The sequence below is a fragment of the Tenrec ecaudatus genome, chromosome 1 (genome assembly GCF_050624435.1).
Source record: "Tenrec ecaudatus isolate mTenEca1 chromosome 1, mTenEca1.hap1, whole genome shotgun sequence".
Taxonomy (NCBI): Eukaryota; Metazoa; Chordata; class Mammalia; order Afrosoricida; family Tenrecidae; genus Tenrec; species Tenrec ecaudatus.
This window is the reverse complement of record NC_134530.1, coordinates 179,191,282-179,214,472: the sequence shown is the minus strand read 5'-3', so window position 1 is coordinate 179,214,472 and position 23,191 is coordinate 179,191,282. Positions and strand designations below refer to the sequence as shown.

The 23,191-nt window shown below is 48.3% G+C and overlaps 1 protein-coding gene across 1 annotated transcript in view; it reads right to left on the bottom strand.

Annotated features, from left to right (window-relative positions):
* Positions 1–2,596: 2,596 nt before the first annotated feature.
* STYXL2 (serine/threonine/tyrosine interacting like 2) overlaps positions 2,597–23,191 on the bottom strand; it is a 39,890-nt gene continuing 19,295 nt past the window's right edge. Inside the window, exons 3-5 of the mRNA XM_075540464.1 lie at positions 18,874–19,105; positions 16,427–16,644; positions 2,597–5,632 (exon numbers count right to left, since the gene is read on the bottom strand). Coding sequence (XP_075396579.1) covers positions 2,832–5,632; positions 16,427–16,644; positions 18,874–19,105 — 3,251 coding nt within the window. The 3' untranslated portion in view covers positions 2,597–2,831. The remainder of the gene's footprint in view (positions 5,633–16,426; positions 16,645–18,873; positions 19,106–23,191) is intronic.

Below are 23,191 nucleotides of genomic sequence, written 5' to 3'. Positions count from 1 at the left end.
ACAACTGGAACAATAGGTTCAATGGGTAACTTGATAAATGGAGAAAGGGTTGAGGTTGTCAAGTATTTCATCTTGCTTGGATCCACAATCAATGCTCACTTGGGAGCAGCAGTCAAGAGATCAAATGATGCATTGCATTGCTTAAAATGTTGAAAAGCAAGGGTGCTGCTTTCAGGACTAAGGTGTGAATGATTCAAGCCATGGTACTTTCAACTGCCTCATATGCATGTGAAAGTTGGACATTGCATAAAGAAAGCTGAAGAGAAATTGATGCATTTGAACTATGGTGTTGGCAAAGAATATTGAAAATACTGTGGACTGCCAAAATAACAAATAGCTCTGTCTTGGAAGAAGTACAGCCAGAAGGCTCCTTAGAGGCAAGGATGAAAAGACTTCATCTCATATATTTTGGAGGTGTTCTTAGCAGAGACCAGTCCCTGAAGAAAGATATGCTTGGTAAAATGGAGGGATATGGAAAAACAGGAAGGTCCTTGAGAAGATGGGTTGGCACAGTGGCTGCATCGGTGGGTTCAAACCTAAGAACAAGTGTAAGGATGATGCAGGGTGCGTGGAGTTCACTGTGTTGTCCATAGGGCCGCTCCAAGTGGAACAGTAGCCTCAGAGTTCAACTAAAAGTAAATGTAAGTGGTCCTCTTGGTCCCGTTCCATCAGCCTGATACCCAGAGGTGCAGGGAAGATTAAAGTGATGCTTCAAACCACTATTATTTAAATGTTTGTTCAACATTTATTCGGTGGGGTATCAGTTGAAATTGGCTAGGGACTAAAACAAAAACAAAAAAGCCTGGTCTACCTAATTGTGAATTAGACTAGTCCACATATTTTGAGTTTCTTAGTCTACCGGCTCCTTACTCAGGAAGACCCTTGAGTTACCATAACCTGCTCAGCTTGATCTTGGTTCTCTAGCATTTCCCCTCAAATGCCAAATGAGGATGAGAAAGGGGGGAGAATGGGAGTGCCCCGAGCACGGTCTCGTTCCCCCACTAGCAGAGCGAGCTTCTCGAGGGCTGTCCGGTGGATTGTCGTCCTTTATGTCAGGAACTTCCCTTTAAGAGCGAAATGAGAAAAGAAGCCGTATCCTTTCCCAGAAAGTAAAAGGTGCTATAATCAGCATTCTTGCTGTGAGATGTATTTGGACAGCGTCATTTTCTGTGGTGGGAACGATCTATAGAACCAGGGGGTGAGGCCAAAGTAGAGATGGGTGAAGGAAGGGGGAAAGGAGACCAAGGCGGAGCCGTATAACGTTTCCCCTCAAGACCGTTCTCCCCTCGCCCTGTGGAAGGGAGAGGACCGTAAACAACTGCAGTGGGACTGATGTGATAGACGGAAGGCAAGAAGGTCACCCAGCTGCTTCGAAAGCAATTTATTAATGGGTAGTTCTGGGCTTGACCCCAAGTCAGTTCCCTTTGTCCTGGCATTTTACCTTTGTCTCACTGAGGTGTGTGACGCAAAACTAATCCATCCTGGATGATTCTCAAATCCCCACATCCCACAAAAGTAATTCTTTAACGAGAGGGATCACACGTTGAATGATCATTCCTATCTGTCCGTCCGTATCGATGGATTCTCCTTACACCTTTTCCTTCTCATTAATCATGTCATCACCCACTATGTATCCCAAATCGGATTTTTTTTTTTTTTACAAGTCATGAACACAGACCTCATTTGACTAGCTCCTTTATTCAGGGTAGCTGGGTGGTTAATATAAGCGGTTCATACTGATCTTGGTTCTGTAGGTATTTCCCTTAGGAATTTCTTTTTGGATCAAGACATCGCTGACCCGTGCAGGACACATGTGTGTTTCTGATCCAGGCTAGGCTAGGCTGTTCTGCTGCCAAGGACCGTGGTGACAAGTCCACCAATGATAGTTGTCAGGTGCTCGATCCCAGTCAGCTTGCACCCCAACCTATGTTTGGGGAGGGCAGATAGGCCTTGGGATTCAAAGTTTAGGACGTCTCCTTGACCTTGCTGGCCAGAGTGCTATGAAGGAGTAAGTGGAAAACCGAATGTATTATCCAAAGACCCTCCCCGGCAATAGAAACGACCACCAGATTTTATAAATGTATGCCTCAGTCGCCTGTTACCGGACGTTTTCTCTCCACCACGATCTTTATTTTTCTGCCATTTCAGAGGTATTCTCTCTCAAAAGTCTTGTCACGCTCACCCCAATAAAATACCTCCTCTTTCTCTAGCTCCCTCTGCTGCTCTCAAGGATTTTAGTCTTAAAATCTCCCACTGCAGTTTGCCACAGCCAAAGTACTCGACTGTTATTTTTGATAATGAGATGATGGGGGTGTTATCTGGCCAGAGCTTTTGTCGAACAAGAGGAGGTGGGCTCATGGCAACCCATCTAAAGGGGATTTCTCCTAATTTCTGAAGAGTTAGAAGCGACGAGAAATGAAAAAGAGATACTGGACAGTATACGAATTTAATGGAGTTCCAGAGCATTACATAGAAACAACCAGAACGCAGCACTGTGGCAGAGGTTAGACTGGCCACAGGACATGTCCTGGTTTCATGGCAAAGCCGGAACACTTCTACAAACAGGAGAGCGGCCTGCGTCCTTTACCGTTTTGGGTGTAAGCTGGAGTTTCCCTACTCCACTGTCAAGCTCACCTCTCTCGCCTAAGCGGAACACTACCGAATACATACATGAGGCGCCAAATCTCAGAGCCCATCGTGCAAAAGGCAAAGGGGGCCAGCCAGCCCAGCACTCAAACATGATGCCATGACTTCGCTGAGTTGGTGAGATGGGGCTAAGCTGCATGACCCTTCCTGCTTTCTCTTTCCCTCCCAGCTCGACTTTGCTCACCCTAATCCTCCCGCCTTCTCTGCAGCTTAGTCCGGGTTTCTTCCTGCCGACGCCTCCAAGCAGCAATGATGGCTTCGTCATCCATCTCTTCCTCCTCTTCTCCGTCAGTGCTTCTGTGATACTGGGACCTCCGCCCGGATGCAAACCTTCCTTCTTCTCTGCTTTCCCTTCTCTCTCTCTCTCCCTCCTCTTCAGACCTCATGAAGCTCTGCGTGAACTTCCTCTTGGCTCCAAATTCAGAAAAGTCGGATTTGGATGATTCTTCCACGTCTTGCCAGTCCCCGGGCCTGGTCCAGTGTTGGCGGCGCGGCCCGGGGGACTCGTCCCCTTCCGAGGGCTCCGGCGTCGGGCAGAAGAAGTGGGGCTCTGGGCTTTCCTCTCCGGAGCTCGCGGTCTCCCTGAACTTCGACCTGGAGACCGTGCGCGTCTCGCTGCCCTCCCGGGTGCAGGACGAGGAGAATCGGCAAGTGCTCCGGACAGACTTGCCCTTGGCCTCGTCGTAGGAGGAGGTGTCCTGTTCCCCAGACTGCGACTTGGAAAACTTGTAGCTGGAGCGTTTAGTCTCTGTCTCCTGGAGCAGGGAAGCCCTGGCGTGCTTCCCTCTGGAGCTTCCAGACCACTCGCTTTGGGGCGGAGATCTCTCCTCTGTCTTGAGGCCACTGAGCCACTTATTGATGCTTCGATCCATTTCTTTGTCAGCCCTGCTGTCGCTTCGATAGCAACCCGAGACACCCAGGGAGGAGGAGGTGTCTGTGTCAGGCTTTTGGGAATTACTTTGGGACGAGTATCGGAAGCTCCCGATGGCGCTGTCCACGTCGTCCTCGCGGTCACCCAAGTCATCCTCCTCTTCCCCCTTGACCTTCTTCTTCTTGAACAGAGTGCTGCGTTTGTTGTCGGCGGCCAGTTTCTCCATTCGGTACCCGGACATCTTCTCCCTAAGTTCCACTCGCAGCTCCTTTTCCTTCCGGCCAAGCTCCTTCAGGTCCACCTGGTCGGCAAAGAGGCTGTAGACCGGCACACTGGCCTCCTTCACCTGACTCGCCGGGCGCTCGGGCCTGCAGCTCCACGTGCCGTTGGACAGAACCGACTGCGCGCCTGAGCCGGGGCCCGGCTGACTCGGGGGCCGCAGGCAGCCCCCCAGGGAGGAGCTGCTGGGTCCACTGAGCACGGAGGCGCGGTCATCCCCACAGCAGCCGTCTGCCACGGACTGGGGGCGCGACAACAGCAGCAGCTCGTTCTGCTTCTGGGCCAGGGTCTCGCTGACCACGTCGGCAATCCAGTTCTGGATACTGGCCAGGGAAATGGCGTCCCCGGGCCCCACTGGCAAGTTAGGCAGCGGGGTGGCGGGGTGCGGGGAGGCGCAGCCCCCTCGGTCGCTCGCGGCCTGAGTCAGGTGGGAGCGGAGGCTCGGGGGGCCGAGTCCAGACGCCGTGTCCCCCTCGGTCCCGACCCAGGAGGCTGCGGACCGGAGCGCAGCCAGAGGGATGCTCACGCTGGCGGCCGAGCTGCCGGCCTCCCAGCTCCCCGCCGACCGGCTCTCCTCCAGCGTCCGCCGGCTCCGCTCCAGCAGCTCCAGCCGCCGCTGCCGCTTCTTGGCCAAGGCGGAGTCCTCCCCGTGGCCGAGCTCTACCACCTCCTCCCGGATGGCAGCGCCCGGCTCCTTCTGGCGTCTCAGCTTCCAGGCCTGGTAGGCGGTCAGGTCCACGTCCCGGGGCTGCTTCTCGCCCTCGGCCGCCTCGGCCTCGGCCCCGGGCTCGCGGCCGCCGCAGCCGGCCTCCGCGTCTCGTTTGTGGAATCCAAACTGGATTCTCTTGACCTTCCAGCGCTCGAGGGCCGTGAGCTTGTCCTTGTTCCTGCTGCAGAAGTTGGAGAAGGAGCTGGCCTCCGAGGCCACGCTCGCCTCGTCCTCGTCCCGCGCGCGGCGCCCCGCCGCCTGCCCCGAGCTCCGGCGCTGGAACTCGCGGGCCGCCTCCTCCTCGATCTCCAGCAGCCTCTCGTTCCACGTGTCCCACGTGCTCCCCGTGGACGTCGAGGCGGAGCGCGGCCGTCCGAGGCTCCCGCCGCGCTCCAGCTGCTGTTGCAGGACTCGGACGTCCCAGCTGCTGGCGCTCTCGGCCCAGCTGCTCTCGCTCAGCGTGTGCCTCCGCCTCCGCCTCCGCCTCCGCCCCACGGAGGGCCCGGCCTCGCTCCCCTCCTCCTCCTCTTCTTCCTCCTCCTCCTCCCGGTCCCAGCTGTGGTGTCGCGCCGCCTGGTACCGCTCATTGCGGCTCTGCCAGTCCCGGATGAGGCTGTCCACGTCCTCATCCTCGGGCCCCTCCCCGCCCCAGCCCGAGGAGGCTGAGCGCAGGCCCTCCCTCGCCTGGGGGACCTTACCCCTGGGGGTGTCTTGCCCCTTCTTCCAGTCCCCGTATAGCCTCCCCTCCTCCTCCTCCCCGTCTTCGTCCTTTATCAGGGTGGCGAGCCTGGGGGCCTGGCTGGCCCGTCCCAAGGAAGAGCCACTCAGGTGGCTGGCGGCGTCGTCTTCCTCCTCCACGGTGAGGGCGTGCACCCTGGCCCCCAGCGCGCTCCCCTGGTCCTCATCCCCATCCTCCTCGGCGCCTTCGTCCTCTTCCCTCTCCTCCATCAGCGTCTCGTTGAGCTCTCGGAGCTGCTTCAGGAAGCCGTCGTTGGGGTAGATGGCGCGCTTCTTGCGCACGGTCATCAAAGCGTCCAAGATGGCCTTGTTGTGAAAGATCATCAAATAGGCCACCACCAGCACGGCCGACCGGCTGATGCCCATTTCGCTGCTGACCAGGACTTTGCCTGAAACCAAAGCACAAGCAGTTAGCCCCGCGGCGGCACGTGATGGAACGGTGAGCTGTCAGTCTTTACCAAGGAACCAGCGGGCTTAGGGGAAGTCCTCCCCGCCCGCTCCCTAGAGCTAAGGAAGGCGAGTCGTGGACACTAGGAGAGCACTAGGTAGGGTAGGGGCTCAGCAAAAGGAGCGACCCCTCAGTGGGATGTAGTGACACAAGAGCCACATCAAGGGACCCGGACAATAATGAAGGTGGCTCCAGCCTGGACGACGTTTCATTGTATGGGCCTCAAGGCGCTCGGAGCTGGAGCTCGGGGCCACCTTACACTGGACGGGCTAAGGGGGTGACAACATGACCACTGTGGCTTCCCTGTGCTTAGAATAAAGGTGTTGGTGTTCTGGGCGTGGTGTGTTTGCTTTGTTTGCTCAGTCTCTTATCACAGGACCAATGGGCACCCTTGTCCCTGTATTACAGGTGACTAGGGCCAGAGAATGCTAAACAGTACAGTGACGTTGTTCAGGGTTAGTGACACTGTCTGCAAGCAAGCAAGGTTTGGCGTGGGGGGTGGGGTGGGGGAAAGTAGACCTGCCTAAAGCACTACATCTACCAACTAAAACCCATAACACTTGTTAAAAACTGGTGTTTAAGCATGGTGTCTCTAATCTTGTAGCCTATTCTAAGCATAGGAAAATCTTACAAATTTATATTAATTAAAAAATCTAAACCTCAAATCCATCTGCAGGGCCCACAGATAGATAGCAATCAAGCCTCTGGTGAATCCCCTCTGACCATAGCTGAAGGGTGTGAACAGTCTTATCAACAGACAGAGAGCACTGTACCATCGATTATGGTAGATAGAGTTAGGCTAAAAGGTATTATCTTATCCCATCTTCCTTTTGACCCACTGAAAAGTTATTGCAGTTAAAAAAATCATGGTGAAGTGGAAATGCACGTGGGCTAACCCTTTGGTGAATCCCCTTTGGCTCAGAGCAGGCACGTGAACAGCCTTGCCATCATGCAGAATGCCAGCGAAGTGGATGAATGCAGATGCAGCTAGGTTAAAATGCGGTACCTTACCATTTAGCCTCCCTTTTGTCCCACTTGAACATTGTTCGAGTTTTTCATATTTTCCATTTTCTTTTTTAATAATAATTTTATTGGGGGCTCTTACAACATTCCATGCATCAATTGTTTCCAGCATATTTGTACATATGTTGCCATCATCATTTTCTTTTTAAATTTTATTTTATTGGGGACTCTCACAGCTCTTATCACAATCCATACACATATCCATTTTGTCAAAAACATCTGTACATATGTTGTCATCATCTTTTTTTAAACATTTTCTTTCTACTTGAGCCCCTGGCATCAGCGTCCCACTTTCTTTTCAATGGCGGTTTTCCCTGTTTTATTCTGTTATTGTTGCTACAGTTTTATTGTAGTGATTCTTGCTGTTGTTTTTGGTATGTTTTTCAGTATATGAAGTCTAGGATAGGTAAATCTAGAGACAGTGGATTAATGGTTTCCCAGGGATATGGCAGGCAACGTTGGCTGGGAGGGGAAATGGGGAGCGAATAACAGTGAGTTTAAGAAAGAAGAACATTTAGAAAATGTTCTAAAAACGATTGCACAATTCTTGATGTGACTGAACAATTGAATTGCATGATATGTGGATTATTTGCCAATTAAACTGTTTTTTAAAAAAAGAAGCAAAAGTTTTGTTTTTAGATGTGGCCTATTTGCAAGTCTTGACTGTCCCCAGGAGACCAGCTGTCCCCTGCTGCCCACCCTCCTCGCCTCCTTCATAACCTGGCAACACTCTTGCGATGCCCTTCTTTGAGGGACCATGGAAAGGGCTGTGGGAACTACTGGAGACCTTGCTCCCGAAGCATCAATTAGCTGCTTGCCAACAATTTGGGGAGTGTTTGTTAAATCTGTCAAGAGTTCTACCTCATAATGTGGGCAGAGTGGGAGGGCGAGCCTTTTATGGGCATATCTTTGTGCTGTCATATGCTAGGTGCCAACGCACAGTAGCCTGTGAGCACCAGAGCAAGACCCTACCTGGCCCTGTGCTTCCCTCACAACCGTTCCTCTGTCTGCACTGAATGCTGACGTCAGTGTGTCGCGCCATCTTCTTGAGGGACTTCCTCTTTTTTGCTGTCGTTTCACTTCCCCAAGCATGATGTCCTTCTCCAGAGACTGGTCTTTCCTGATAACATGTCCAAAGTACTCCAGACATGCTTTGTACTAGTTCAGGTCATCTTTGTCCCCCTAGAAGGCCAGAGCCAAGCAAGGCTGGAGGGGATTGAAAGATAGTCTTTCCAGGGGCCAGGAGCCCTGGGCAGGAGGTAAAGAAGTAGAATGAAAGCTACTACAAGAGTACTTATAGGGGTGCCGGGCTGTGGTGGTGTAATGGATCATACATTGGGCTGCTAACCACCAGGCCAGCAGTGTGAAACTTTCTGCAACTTTTGAGATTTGCAGTCTCAGAGACCCACAGGGGCCATTCTACCCTGCCCAACAAAGTTGCTATGAGTCAGAATTGAAGAATTGAGTTTCTTGCATGCTAAGGTTTCTCCAGGGGACCAAAGGGAAAGCCGGAAGGACTGAGGCGAGGCTCTCACTCAGAATCTTAGTCATTGAGCCTACTGCAACTCATGGTGGTCCTACAGGACAGAGCAACTTGGATGCAAAGTGCTGGCCTTAAGGTTAGCAGCCCAATGTGTATAACCCACTAGGCCACCAGGGCTGCCTAACAGGAAGAGGCTAAGTATATGATTCTGGGACCCCACCCACGTCAACTAAAGCAAGGTCAGGATTCTCTTTCTCTGTTAGGCGTGAAGCCCTCACTGATGGTTTTGTAGACTGCTCTGCATAATTCCGGGGGTTGCCCTTCACATCGACATCAAAATAGATCTGTTAGGTTTATTATAAAACGTTTCTGGCAGTAAATGGCTTGAGGAAGTGGGTCTTTTCTAATTTGCAGAGTTACCGTTTTGATCAGTAGTAAAGCTGATGGTCTGCTCCATCCAGATGCGGTTGCTCTGTCTTAAAACTGGAGGTGCCAGGGCAGGGCGTGGATCTGACCCACACCGTTCTCCTGTGGCAGAGTAGAAATGCCCCCAGGTGGGTTCCTTGGCTGTTATTTTTAGGAGAGTAGATGGTCAAGAAGTGAGTTGGTTTGCTTTTGAGTTTTATCCTGCAGAGCCGCTGCGTGCGTCCAGGGGCCGATCTTTCAGTTCACAGCTGACCACTTCACGGCTGCACTGTCAGAGCTCCTTCCAAACATTATACTCACTGCCTTCTTTGCTGAGTTCACAACAACCCCAGACAAGGTTTGGGAGGTTGTCAGTCTTTACAGGCTCAGATAGCCTCCTTAGCTTTCTCCCCAGGAGCAGCTGGTGGGTTTGAACTGTTGGTCTTGAGGTTAGCAAGACAACGTTTACCTGACAGTGCCACCAGGACTCCCAAATGATTATGTTGTTGTGGTGGTTGTTAGGTGACATCTCATAGTGAGCCTATGTACAACAGTACAAAATACCACCTGGTCCTACAACATCCCCACAATTGTGCTTATGTTTGAGCCCACTGTTGCAGCCACTGTGTCAGTCCATCTCATCAAGGGCTTCCTCCTTTTTGCTACCCCTCCCTTTTATCAAGCATGATGTCCTTCTCCAGGGACTGGTCTCTGCTGATAATATGTCCAAAGTACGTGAGACAAACTCTCCCATCCTTGCCTCTACGAAGCATTCTGGCTGTACTTCTTCCAAGACAGATCTATTTGTTATTTTGGCAGTCCATGATAGTTTTAATATTCTTCTCCAACACCATAGTTCAAATGCATGAATTTTTCTTTAGCCTTCCATATTCAATGTCCAATTTTCACATGCATATGAGGTGATTGAAAATACTACGGCTTGGGTCAGGTACATTCTAGTCCTGAAAATAACATCCTTGCTTTTCAACACTTTAAAACGGTATTTGAGCAGATTTACCTAATGCAATGCTTCCTTTGATCTCTTGGCTGCTGCTTCCAGGAGCACTGACTGTGGATCTGAGCAAGACAAAATCCTTGACAACTTCAGTCTTCTCCGTTGATCATGATGCTATGTAGTGGTCCTGTTGTGAGGATTTTGGTTTTCTTTACATTGAGTTGTAAACCACACTGAAGGCTGCAATCCTTGATTTTCATCAATACGTTCTCTAAGTCTTCCTCACTTTTATCAAGCAAGGTTGTTCCATCTGCATATATCAGCTTGTCAATAAACCTCTGTCCATTCCTGATACTGCATTCTTCTTCACAGTCCAGCTTCTCTGATGATTGGCTCAGCACACAGATTGAATAAGCATGGTGAGCGGATCCAACCCTGATGCATGCCTTTCTGGATTTTAAACGATGCAGTACTCCCTTGTTCTGTTTGCACAACTGCCTCTTGATCTATGTGCAGGTTCTGCATGAGCACAAGAAAGTGTCTGCATGAGCACCAGGGGACGCCAGAGAGTAGTGAGGCATAAGGCAAGACACGGGATTCACCGCTACCACTGCAGCTTTGGCGTCACAAACAATGTAAAATTAGGACACTGGTTCTCAAAATATGACCCAAGGACTCCTGTGAAGTCAGAGCTATTTTCAGAATAATAACAATGTCACACTGTTTGCTTTTTCTGTAGACAGACGTTGGGCCTCTGCTCAAGCTCTCCCTCAATGCAAGGACACTTTGTTCTAACAACGTGGCATTCTGTAATGCTCACCCTCCTGACATGAGCACTGAAGACAAAATGGGTGCATAAGAAAATGTAGTGAAGAAAGCTGATGGTGCTCAGCTACCAAATATATATAGCATCTGGGGGCTAGAAGGCTTATAATTAAACAAGCGACCATCTAGCTGAGAAGAAACAAAGCCCACATGGAACAAGCACACCAGCCTGTGCAATCATGAGGTGTCAATAGAATCACTTAAAAAGTACCAGAAGATCCAAAACAAAACAAAACAAAAAACATATTGTTGAGAATGAGAGGGGTCAGAGCAGAGACCCCAAACCCATCTGAAGACAATAGGACATCCCCTCACAGAAGGGTCACAAGGAAGGGATGAGTCAACCAGGGCACAGTACAGCACCGATGAAACATAAGATATTCTTCTGGCTCTTTGTGGCTTCCTCACCCCCAACTATCATAACCCATGTCCTGCCTTTCAGTTCTGGCTAGACCAGAGTATGTGCACTGATACAGATAAGAGCTCATGACACCTGGAATCCAGGGAGGGGAAAAAGAGGAGCTGACACCAAGGGCTCAAATAGATAGTAAATGTTTAGAAAATGATGACGGCAACATATGTACAAATATGCTTGATACAATTGATGTATGGACTGTTATAAGAGCTGTAAGAGTCCCCAATAAAGTGATTTTTTAAAATTTGTGTTGACATTTTTATGGATGGTACAAAACCGGCAATAACTGAGACTACTGGTGGCTTAATGGGAATCAGGGCAGTGGCATCCAGCTCTCCTAGCCTTCCTTGCAGTCTTCACTGCCACCTTTTTGCAGGATAGAATCGAGCTCGCTTTAAAATGTTATGGCCACCTGACAGGGCTTGATCAAAGGCAAGGTAGCCTAGAGGAATTACTGAAACTCAAATGAAGGCTGAGCATGATGGTGGGACAAGAGGAAAGTAAAAGGAAATAGAGGAAAGAACTAAGAGGCAAAGGGCATTTATAGATGTCTAAATACAGGCTTGTACATATGTATATACATGTATATATGGGGAAATAGGTCTATCTACACATATTTATAGGTTTAGTATTAAGGTAGCAGATGGACATTAGGCCTCTACTTAAGTACTCCCTCAATGCAAGAACATTTTGTTCTATCAACCTGGCATTCCATGATGCTCACCTTCCCGACATGAAGACAAAGTAGGTACATAAGCAAATATGGTGAAGAAAGCCGATGGTGCCTGGCTATCAAAAGATATAGTATCTTGGGTCTTAAAGGCTTGAAGATAAACAAGAGTCCATCTAGCTCAGAAGCAAAAAAAAAAAAAACAACAAAAACCCCACATAGAAGAAACATACCAGCCTGTGCGATCACAAGGTATTGATACGATCAGGTATCAGGTATCAAAGACCCAGAACAAAAAATCATATCATTGTGAATGAGGGGGAGTGTGGAGTTGAGACCCAAAGCCCATCTGTAGGCAACTGGACATCCCCTTACAGAAGGGTTGCGAGGAGGAGACGAGCCAGTCAGGGTGCAGTATAGCACTGATGAAACACACAACTTTCCTATGGTTCTTTGGTGCTTCCTTCATCCCACTATCATGACCTCAATTCTACCTTACAAATCAGATTAGACCAGAGGATGCACACTGGTACAGATAAGAGCTAGAAACATAGGGAATCCAGGGCAGATAAATCCCTCAGGACCAATATTGAGAGTAGCCATACCAGAAGAGTAAGGGGAAGGTGGGGGGAGAAAGGGGGAACCGATCACAATGATCGACATATAACCCCCTTCCAGGGGAATGGACAACAGAAAAGTAGATGAAGGGAGACATCAGACAGTGTAAGACATGAAAAAAATAATAATTTATAAATTATCAAGGGTCAGGAAGGAGGAAAGGCAAGGGAGGGAGGGAGGGACAAAATGAGGAGCTGATACCAAGGGGCTCAAGTAGAAAGCAAATGTTTTGAAAATGATGATGGCAACAAATGTACAAATGTGCTTGACACACTGGATAGATGGATGGCTGGATTGTGATAAGAGTTGTATGAGCCCCCAATTAAAATGGTGTTTTTTTTTAACAAGATGTTACGGCCAAAGCAGTAAAGATGGTTAATTGTATTAAATCTCATCCTTGCACACATGTGTCTTTGTGTTCTATGTGACCAGTGGGAAGGACACACAATTTCTGCCACACCCACTCGGGTTCATTGTCTCTATGTTTCCATGGCAAGCTGAATTAGCCACATTTTCCATTTTTCCTCAAAAGATTGGCAGACAGATAACAGCTATTCAGATTTGGGTATTTGGTAGACATTTTCTTGCAAGTGAATACAGTGAGCTTGTCATACATAGCAATGGACGAAAACTGACAGTTGCTGATGATAAAATCTGGGCTTTCGGGCAAAAATTAGAATTTTAGAAAACTGCATCTGCCTCCATGAGTGCCATGACATCTCAACATTAAAAGACTTTCCTGGTAAGATCATTGGCGAAATCAGCAACTGTGCTATTTAAAAGTTTCCGTTTTCATAGGCATGAGAGGGGGGCTTTGGGAGTTTGTGGGAAAATTCCATTATCTTCTCATGACATTTTCCCATGAAGTTCGGAAGCCCCCTTGTATAAATCTAAACCCTTTAAATTATTATTTGTACTACAGCCACTTAAATGATCTCAAATGAGTCTCACTCATTAGCCCCGCTATTGAATGGTTCCATTTATCTTATTCCCTCAGTGACCTTAGCTTTTTTCATTCCACAGGCCCACCCCACCCCACTCCACCCCTGCCCAGCCCAGCTGACTAAAAATCATCTGTCATGATGGATTTTCCCATTTTAGATGTTTCATCAGAGTGAAAAAGGAGAACCCCTTTCGGGTCTGGCTAAGTTCACCCGTGTTCTGGCCTGTCTCAGAGCTGCAATTCTCTTGATGGCTAAAGAACATGCATGTGTCCCAGCTTTTCTGTCTGTTCCTCTGGGTTGTTTTCCCCCTCGGGGCTCTGGGTTCAATGCTGCCATCAACATCGGTGTGCACATTTTGTGAGGGGCTGAAAAGCGATACCTTTTTAAAAAAAGGTTTTGTTTGTTTAGCATTGAAAAGGGAACTGTTTTAAATAAACATATATTTATTTATCATATATAGTTGATGGTGTAGAGGCTATGAATTGGGCTATTAACTACAAGGTAAGCAGTTCAACGTCTTGGGGAGAAAGAAACTGCTTTCTACTCCCATAAAGAGTCAGTCTCAGAAAGCCGCAGGGGCAGTTCTACTCTGTTTTATGGGGTCGCTGTGAGTCAGAATGGACTCAATGGCAGTGCACTTGAGTTTACATCCATCGATGTACACGTAATTCTAATCGGAAGTTAGCCTTCCTGGACATTGGTGGTGCTGGGCAGCGCCCTCTCCCAGAGCCGCATCATTGTTCATCACGGTAATGGCATCACTGTTTAAGTATTTGGTTTGTACTGGCTGCAGCGACGCGATCAGTGAGATCTTAATATTGGTGTTTATGTGTTATTTATTTACTTATCACTCAAAGCAATTTTGGGAGTAGAAATGTTTTTAAATCTTTGTGCTCCTTATGTAAGGACACAGGTTCCCAGGATAGAGCATATTGCCCTAGGTCACAGAGTATCAAGCAGGGTGAGGCTGGGACACAAACCTAGGTTTCTCATCACTACAGCTCGACCTCTGAAACGTGAGGCTGCCTCCCACAAGCTCACACCCCCTTCTAAGGGGGACCTCTGTCTCATACACTGTAGACCCCGCTGCCTCTTACCTGCACTGCACTAGCAGCCTCGCTCAGCACCACTCTCCTCATTGCCACCCACACCTCCCTACCCAGAACATTCTCCAGAGCCGTGAGAGTGAGTTTCCTAAAGCCTAAGTCCGAGAAATCCCTTCGATGCCTTCCCAAGGCACCTTTCAACTTCCGTAACTTGGCCTTTTGACCTCTGACCCCTCAGACCCCCTATCCCTCCAGCTCTCATTCCAAATACAACTCATGCAGCCTTTCGATCCTCAAGCACAGCAAGACCATTCGTTCCACCTTAGAGTCTTTACACCAGCAGTGTCCTTGGCCAAGAACCCTCTTCCTCTAATTTTTCCATGTTCAGTTCATTTGCCACTTCCTCAGAAAGGCTTTCTTCTTCTTCCAATACTTTTATTAGATGTCCTTACATCTCTTATCACAATCCATACATTCCTCCAGTGTGTTGAGCACATTTGCACATATGCTGCCACCATCATTTTCAAAGCATTCTCTTCCCACTTGAGCCCCTGATATCAGCTCCCCATTTCTTTCCCTTCCCTTCCCCACCCGCCTCTCTCACGACCCCTTGATAAATTATAGATTATTATTTTTCATATCTTAGATCATCCTCTGTCGCCCACTTTTCCATTGTTCTCCCCCTGGGAGGGGGTTATAGGTTGATCCTTAGGATCAGTTCCCCCTTTCTCCTCCCACCCTCTCCTAATCCTCCTGGTGTCTCTACTCTCCTTGTTGGCCCTGAGGAGTTTGTCTATCCTGCATTCCCTACATTGTGGGCTCTTATCTGTAGCAGTGTGCATGTTCTGGCCTAATCAGATTTGTAAGGTAGAATTGAGGTCTTGATAGTGGGGTGAAGGAAACACCAAAGAACTAGAGGAAAGTTGTGCGCTTCATTGGTGCTATACTGCACCCTGACCTCCCTGTGACCCCTCTGTGACAGGAAGTCCAATTGTCTACATATGGGCATTGAGTCTCCACTCCATGCCCCACCCCCATTCACATAGGGTACGATTTTGTTCTGGGTCTTAGATGCCTGATACTTGATTCCATCGACAGCCCATGCATGATCACACAGGCTGATGTGCTTCTTCCATGTGGGCTTTGTTGCTTCTCAGCTAGATGGCCACTGTTTACCTTCAAGCCTTTAAGACCCCCAGACACTATATCTTTTGATAGCCGGGCACCATCAGCTTTCTTCACCACATTTGCTTATGTACCCATTTTGTCCTCAGCAATCATGTCAGGAAGGTGAGCATCACAGAATGCCATTTTGTTAGAACAAAGCGTTCTTGTGTTGAGGGAGTACTTGAGTTGAGGCCCAATGTTCTTCTGCAACCTTAATTCTTAACATATAGATATGAGTACATAGCTCGATTCCCCCCCTCATTATATGTGTGTGTGTGTACATATGTACATACCTGTATTTAGACCTCTATAAATGTCCTTTACCTCCTGATTCTTTCCTCTATTTCCAAAAAAGCCTTCTTGATCCCCCTCTCCAAGAAGCCAACCAGGAGTCCTTGTTACAGTCTCTGCTCCAGGCTTATTGCTCTCTGACAATCCCCTTGCTCTCTTCTCCCTTTCCCACTCCTCTCACTACAGTAAAGGTTCAAATACCAGAGGCTTCATTTATCTCTCTGCCACAGAAACCCCAGAACCTAGAACTGCATTCTCAAACCCAACAAAGGCATCACTATTGAGTTGATGCTGGTTCATGGAGATCCTGGGTGTTACAGAGTATAACTGCTCCCTAGGGCTTTCTTGACATTAATCTTTACAGAAACTGATGACTACACCTTTCTTCCAAGGTGCCACTGGGTGGATTCAAGTCGTCAACTTTCAGGTTAGTGATCAAGCAAAAACCATGTGAGCCACCCAGGGACCTTTAGCACAGGGAACACAAAATGGACTGCCACTGAGTCAGTTCCAACTCACAGTGACCCTAAAGGACCAGGCAGAATGGTCCTCATGGGCTTTCTAGACTGTAACATTTTCCGGGAGTAGAAAGCCCTGTCTTTCTCTTGGAGCAGGTAGAGGTTTTGAACTGCTAACCTTGTGGTTATCAGCCTAACATGCAACCATTATGCCACCAGGGCTCCTTTTGGCACAGGTAAGACCCTCAAATTAAGTACTGATGGTATGAATGACTGTCTTTTCCTCTCGCTTCTTTTTAGAATGAGACATAAGCTTTTGAAGGTGATCACTTCCAGAAACGGTAGACAATCAGGAGGTTTTCTGAACCAGCCTTCCCCCCAGTTGCTTTCCCCCCTGTAGAATTCTAGCCATGGTCACAGGCAGGCCCCTCTCACCCTTGTAAGTCAGCAGGGCTTCATCCAGGAACTCTGCAGCCTTCCGGAAGTGCTGGGCGATGTCCACCTCAGGTAAGTCGTCCACCTCCACACCCAGGTACTGGATCTCCAGGCCAGTGTAGAACCCCAGCCCCGTGTAAACGCCGGTGCCGTGAGCAGCATTCAGGACATGCGTGATCCCCAGCCTCTTCAGCCGCCCCTTGTTGACAGCCACACTCCTGCGGGGGAAGGCAGGGACGTCTTTGGCAGAGTCCAAATTAGAAAAGGGCCCTGCTGCATTACTGCCATCTGTGAGAGCCAGGGGGACCCCAGCTGGGCGAGCCCCTCCTCGGGCTGCAGGGGATAGTTGGTGCCAGGTTGACTCACTCACAGCAACCCCACGTGTACAGAGAGGAGCAACTCCAAAGGGCCTTCAAGGATGTGACCCTTCAAAGGCACATAGTCCAGCCTGTCATCTAAGGCACCTCTGGGTCAACCTGAACCTCCAACCTTTGGATTAGTAGCCTACTTGGACTCTGATGCATGCAGGGCCCACCGCAAACAAGGTCTAAGAAGCCAGTGACCCAACAAGGGCAAGACAGAGCAGCTATGGAGACTGGGCAGAAGAAGGCCAGTGAAGAGGAGAACAAGACGGAAAACCTTCGAAAGGTCTAGAGCAGTGGTTCTCAACCTGTGGGTCGCAGGTCACCCAATTCATAACAGTAGCAAAATGACAGCTATGAAGTAACAACAAAAATAACTTTATGGTTGGGGGTCACCACAACATGAGGAACTGTGTGAAAGGGTCGCAGCATTAGGAAGGTTGAGAACCACTGCTTTAGAGCATGCCTGGTCTAAATATCCACCCCTTGGGAATGGACATTCACCAGGACACAAAGATGGCAGACAAACATACCCACAGGAGGATGGTGTTTTATGTTGACATGCATACTATATTTTCCAAAGTGCTCTCATATGCATTAATTTTTAACCTAATAATAAAGTTCAGAAGTAAATAGGGCAGCTATTGGGACTCTTTATCATTGGAAGACAATAAAAATGAATCCAAGAGTGATGATGCTCATTTAAGTTCCCAGCACTGAGAAAGTGACAGACACTGGACAAGAGCCAGTGATTTTGATTCCTGGTCTCTCGTGCTGCTTGTCACCAAAGAAGTACGGGGTCGCTGTGAGTGGGAATCAGCTCGATGGCAGGGACTTTGGTTTGGGTTTGGAGTTCCAAGAAGTTCTGAGGCCAAAGTTGTCCCAGAAGGCACAGAGGCTGGCAGTTGGGGATTCCTAGTGACTGTTGGTGTGGATGTTTCTGGGCCTACAGATCCGGTGGCCCAGGAAGTTAAGCTTCGGGCTGCGAACCAAAAGATCGGTGACTCACACTTGCCCCATGGGTGAAAGATGAGACTGCCCTCTTCAGCCTTACTGGGTCCTGCGGAGCCACTATGAAACGGAATGGCCTGGCCAGCAGTGGGTTTTAGTATGCAGTGTCCACCTCTGGGCTTTGGGCTCTAGACAACTGATTATTTCACGATGGAGTACAAGATCCAATGTCCAAAGCTATTTTCCCAGCAGCCTACCCAATCTACCTCCTTCTCTTCGGGATATATGGGTAATTAAACAAGATGACTATCTCATTAAGCAGTCAATGGATCAGCAAATATTGGCTTCACTGATTAACCTATTGGTACCAATGATGTGTGGGAAAGACCCTGAGGGAATGGGACATGAGTGAGTTGTTTCTGCTTTATTTCTGGAAATCATTGCTGAGCTGATTAAGGTGTTTCAAAAGCTGACATTTGTCTTTCTGCTTATAAAAGGAATTAATGCTTATAATAGGGCATGCGTACAATTCAAAGGAAGTCGAAAGAAGATAATACAAGTCGTTTATAAAACCACCTCCCAGAAAGCAAAAGTGCTGCTAACATCTGATCACATTCCTGGCCTAGTGTGTCGGTGCTAAAGCATGTATGCACAGCTGTGCATGATTCAATTCGCATCGTGCTGAATATGTATTCTTTTGCACCTCAGTTTTCATATTATATTATGAACATTCTCCTATGTTGATATAGATATCTCAGAACCATCAGGGGTTCTGGGTGTCCTGTTTTGTGGTTCTTACAGGTGCCGGGGAAGTGGTGACAGCTGGGGAATGAGTTGGTAGGAACCTGCGGCCCAGAGAGGGAAGCCCTCAGAAGCACCTGGAGGGACCCGACTCTGATGCCTGTGGCAATAGGCAGAGAATAAGCAACCAGCTAGCTCTATGCCTGGTGACCTCTGTGTGCAGGTTGGTAGATGCCCTATCTCCAAGACCAGGGCTGCGCGAGTGGTCAGCCAGCTTCAAGTTGCTGGACGCACCTATTGGGTCCTTTGGCAAAAGGTGGGAGAGCTTCATCTCTCCTAGGCACTAAGCAGAGGGGTGGGACAAAGGGCATGGCCCCCAGGAGTCAGACTCACTTCTCAGCTATGAAGACATTGGGCCAGACCTCATCCACCTCATTCCTGGGGACCTCCTGGCGGTCCCGGAGCAGGGCCCGCTGCAGGTCCAGGACACAGGGGGTGTTGTACAGGCTGGTGTCGTCCATCTTTTCCTTGACACGGTTGTACAGGTCCTCCACCAGCAGCTGCTCGGCGGACTCCAGCAGGCCGGGGCAATCGGAGGATGCTCTGGTGCCTCGTGGCTTGAGTTCTGCAGGAGAGAGACACCATCCTCATCAGATAGGTAGGGATCCTCTGGCTTTCCCAGCTACCTGGGCAAGCCCACTCGGTCACTTTGCCAGCTGCATCAGCCAGAAGGACTTCATGCAGGCCAGGGGCCACTGTACCTCCCTGGTCGCTTGTGATCAGGGTCAGCAGAAGCAAGTGTAGGAATGGGTGAATGGGGATGTTTCCCTGGTTCCCCCGGCGCATTATTTCCTCTCAAGCTGAATGGTACCTTGGACTGAAGTCCTGAAATACTAGGTATCTGTCTGAGCCGTACCTCTAACTCCCACAGTGCCTGCTACAAAGTGGATGCCCAGAAATAGTTACTGAATGAATAAATCATATTCTTTCATAACATAATTCACTCTTCAGATGAAATGCAAAGAGCCTGGGGAAAAGTAAAACTCACGGCGATCACTGCCACCACACGCCCGTTTCACTCCCTTATTTATTTTAGTCTCCGTGTCCCCCGCTGGAATGTGAGCACCCGTCGTTCCCAGCCTCTTGGCTCTTGGACAGGTTGGGCCTGAGCTCCAATGACAGGCTCCACAGGACGCAGGGCCTCTCTGTGCAACAGGCGACCAGAAAAGCTGAGATTCCGAAGGAACCCACTTCTAACTCCTCCGTGTCTGGGCTCAGCCTTTCTTTTTCTCTTCCCAATAGGTTTGTTCAAGACTTATCAAGTAGGATGCTTTTGGTCTCTAAGAAAGCAGACAAGACTAAGGGGGAGGAATGTCTTTCCTTTCATGGCGTAACCCAAACTGCTGAACAGAAAGAAAACACAGAGGAGGTTAAGCAGGAGAAACGCGTCCTTTGGGTTAGCCATCCTTCCTGCTGGTACAACTTCTGACCCTGATAGTCTCACCTGAGAGTGGCGGGAGGTGTACTCCGATGCTGGGAATTGACCTGACCCAGCGTCCAAGGAAGGAGCTAATGACAGGTGTCTGTAAGCGAGGCTTGCTGCTCAAGGACCGGGAATTCTGGGAGTCCTCATTTTTTCCGAAGTTAGGAATTCTTATTTCCTCCAAGTTTTTCTCTTCCCTCTAGAAACCACCTGGTGGCCACCTGATGGCCCCCACACCCCAGTGTCCACTCTCAGCTAAAAATGCTCTCTGAACCCTCTCAAAGGCACAAAGAAGACAACAGTCACAATCCCAGTGATTTTGTTTTGTTTTGTTTAAAAATAGAAGCCCTTGCTATTCTCGCTACCACCCAGCTTTCTCCTCCAGCTCTCCAGGGGTCTGAAACACCAAAAGCCGAAGACCTCTCCTTCCTTCCTTCCCTACTTGGATAATGTCTTTACTGCATGCAAAAAACAACACTCCGCCCCCCAGCCCCACCTCCCCAGGCCTCCTTAAAATATACAGTGTTGCCTTCCTCAGCAGGTTGTGCTTTTGATTTCTTCTTTTTCAATTAAAAAATCAACATCCCAGTCCCTCATCCGCTCCGGTAACTCCACGTCCCCCTACATTCCTCGTTCACACCCAGCCTGCTTGAAGTTTCCCTCCTTCCCAGCACCCAGTCTTCCCTTTCATTTTCTATAACCCAGGTTTTTTAGAAGAAATGTAAACCCAAACATGTCCCCTTCTTTGCTCCCTCCCAGATGTGCAACATGTGAGATATTCATGAAATCTGAAAGCTCTTCAACATAAATTTGTACCCCAGGATCACCCGTGAGCAGGGCGCGGTTTGGAGATGTTGACCTAATATGCCTTCATTCTTCAGGAATATATCCATTCACCCCGCCCCTTTCTTCCTGCACAGCCTTTTAGCCACCGGGATGAAGAGCAACGTCCCTGCGGAGGCAAGACCTAGCCGAAATAAGGCATTACCATCACTCAGTGTTTAGTTTCAAAGTACATTTTCAATGTCCATAGACTGAGGCAGTCAGAAGACTTACAAGTGCCTTTTTAGTTTTTCACTCAAGCTGGGGTTTTACTTAGCAAGGACCCAAGTCTGGAGAGCAGACTGTGGAGTGACACGCAGAGCAGGGGAGGCGAAGATGGATGATGGAGGACAAGGGGAATTCCCAACAACACAGGTGGAGGCAAAGGTCTTCCAGCGTGGGGGTGGTGCTGTGAGCAATTCAGAGAAAACTGGACCCCGGGTGAAGACACTGTCTGGGTCCGTGGGGCTGTGACCCAGTTTAGAATAAGATAGCAGAGAAATGTTAAAGAGAAAAAGAAAACACAGCAGAGGGGGTTTGAGAAGAGGATGCCTCACAGATGACCAGAACAACCACAGAAGTAGAGGAAATGGATGCAGGATACTCAGCGATCCTTGAGGACGGGGCCTCCTGGGAAGCCAATGGACTCCGGGACCCCAGAGGGTGATGTCAGGGCGGAGAAGAAGCATCTTGTGTGGCTCCCTGACTAGAGCCAGAAGGGAGCATGACCATCAGCAGTGGATGCCCGAGTTAGCCCCATTTCATCAATCCCACGGGCTCTGCCCTCACCTGAGCCAACAGAAGTCTTGAGAAGTCACTTAGGGAAAAGGAATGGTAGAAATCTAAAACGACTACTTGCCCCCAAAACGATTAGATAAAATAACGCTTCCAGTCAGGCAGAGCATCCTTAAATACGATCTAGGAGTACACCACCCATGTCAAAATTCAATGTCAGTCAATGAATATTATTGTAAGTTTGATTGACCACCAACTTCCATTGTTTGTGCAAACAGCATTCAGTCATGTAAGAATTGATTTGTACAAGTGAATAACCAAGATATTGTGATATGTAGTTAGCCTACACTTGTTCAATCTCCTTCTCTCAATAATGTTTTAAAATTAGTACCAAGGGGCAAGAGAATCAATAAGATCCTCTACCATAAGTTAACAAGGATTCTCTAAAGTGAACCAGAGGCAGATAAAAATGATAGATTCAAGATGGATTTTGGGCTTGCACTTAATCCTAATTCAAATCTAAGAACAATTAGTTCTTGCGACATGATCCTGCTTGATACTCACCCTTATGAAGGAAACGCAGAAAATTTGGGTGCTATAGCAAAGTGTTGTGAAGAAACTAGAAGGTGCCCAGCGATCAGATAGAACAGTGTCTGGGGTCTTAAAGGCTTGTTTCCAAACAAGCAGCCAATGAAGTAAGACATCAACTAAACCCACATGGAATCAGGATCTACCCAGGGAATGTTTCTGGTGATTCCCCCATAACCTGGTTATCAGATGGGAATATTAGAGAGATGACTATAGTTGATTAAAATGATAAATCTGACTTGAACAGTTAAAATCTTGTCACTTGATTTCCCTTCTGATACACTTTGGGCTTGATCTTTTAATATTTTCTGTGTGTTTTTTTCATATTGGGATTTACTTCTGTATTTTGTCACTGTTGGTAGCCTTCTTGACTCTGTGCTATGTGTTTTTCTATGTTTTTTGGTACATGAGAACCAGGACAGGTGAATCTATAGAGACAACAGCTAGACTACGTGTTCCTGGGGGGGGGGGGGTAGAGCAGGGAGGAGGGGAGTTAAGGAGGAGCTAATATCAAAGAGTTCAAGAAGGAAGAAAATGTTTTGAAACTGACTTGGGTAGCAATTGTACAGCATTGCTTGATATGATTGAACTATGGAATGAATGGTACGATGTCTGGCTTAGCTCCTAATAAAATGTTTTGGAAAGAAAGTTCAATGTCAATATTAACACCGGTCCCCACCCTATGTTCTCTTATATGCACTCTCCAGTTTGAAGTCCATCTTTAAATAACTAATAGAAATGCAAACTTCACTGCAGGCATCCCTTGGAAAGCACCCTCTAGAGCAGTGGTTCCCAGCCGTGACCCTTTAATGCAGTTCCTCATGTTGTGGTGACTCCCCAACCATAAAATTATTTCTGTTGTTACTTCATAACTGTAATTTTGGTACTGATATGAATCGTCATGTAAATATCTGTTATGCAGGATGCATTTTCATTGTTACAAATTGAACATAATTAAGGCATAGTGATTCACCACAAAACAATATGTAATTATATATTGTGAAATATTTATTTCTAATGGCAAGTAAATGAAATTTTGTCTTGAAGCATGGTGTAGCATGGGTAACAGTCTTCATGCAGGGT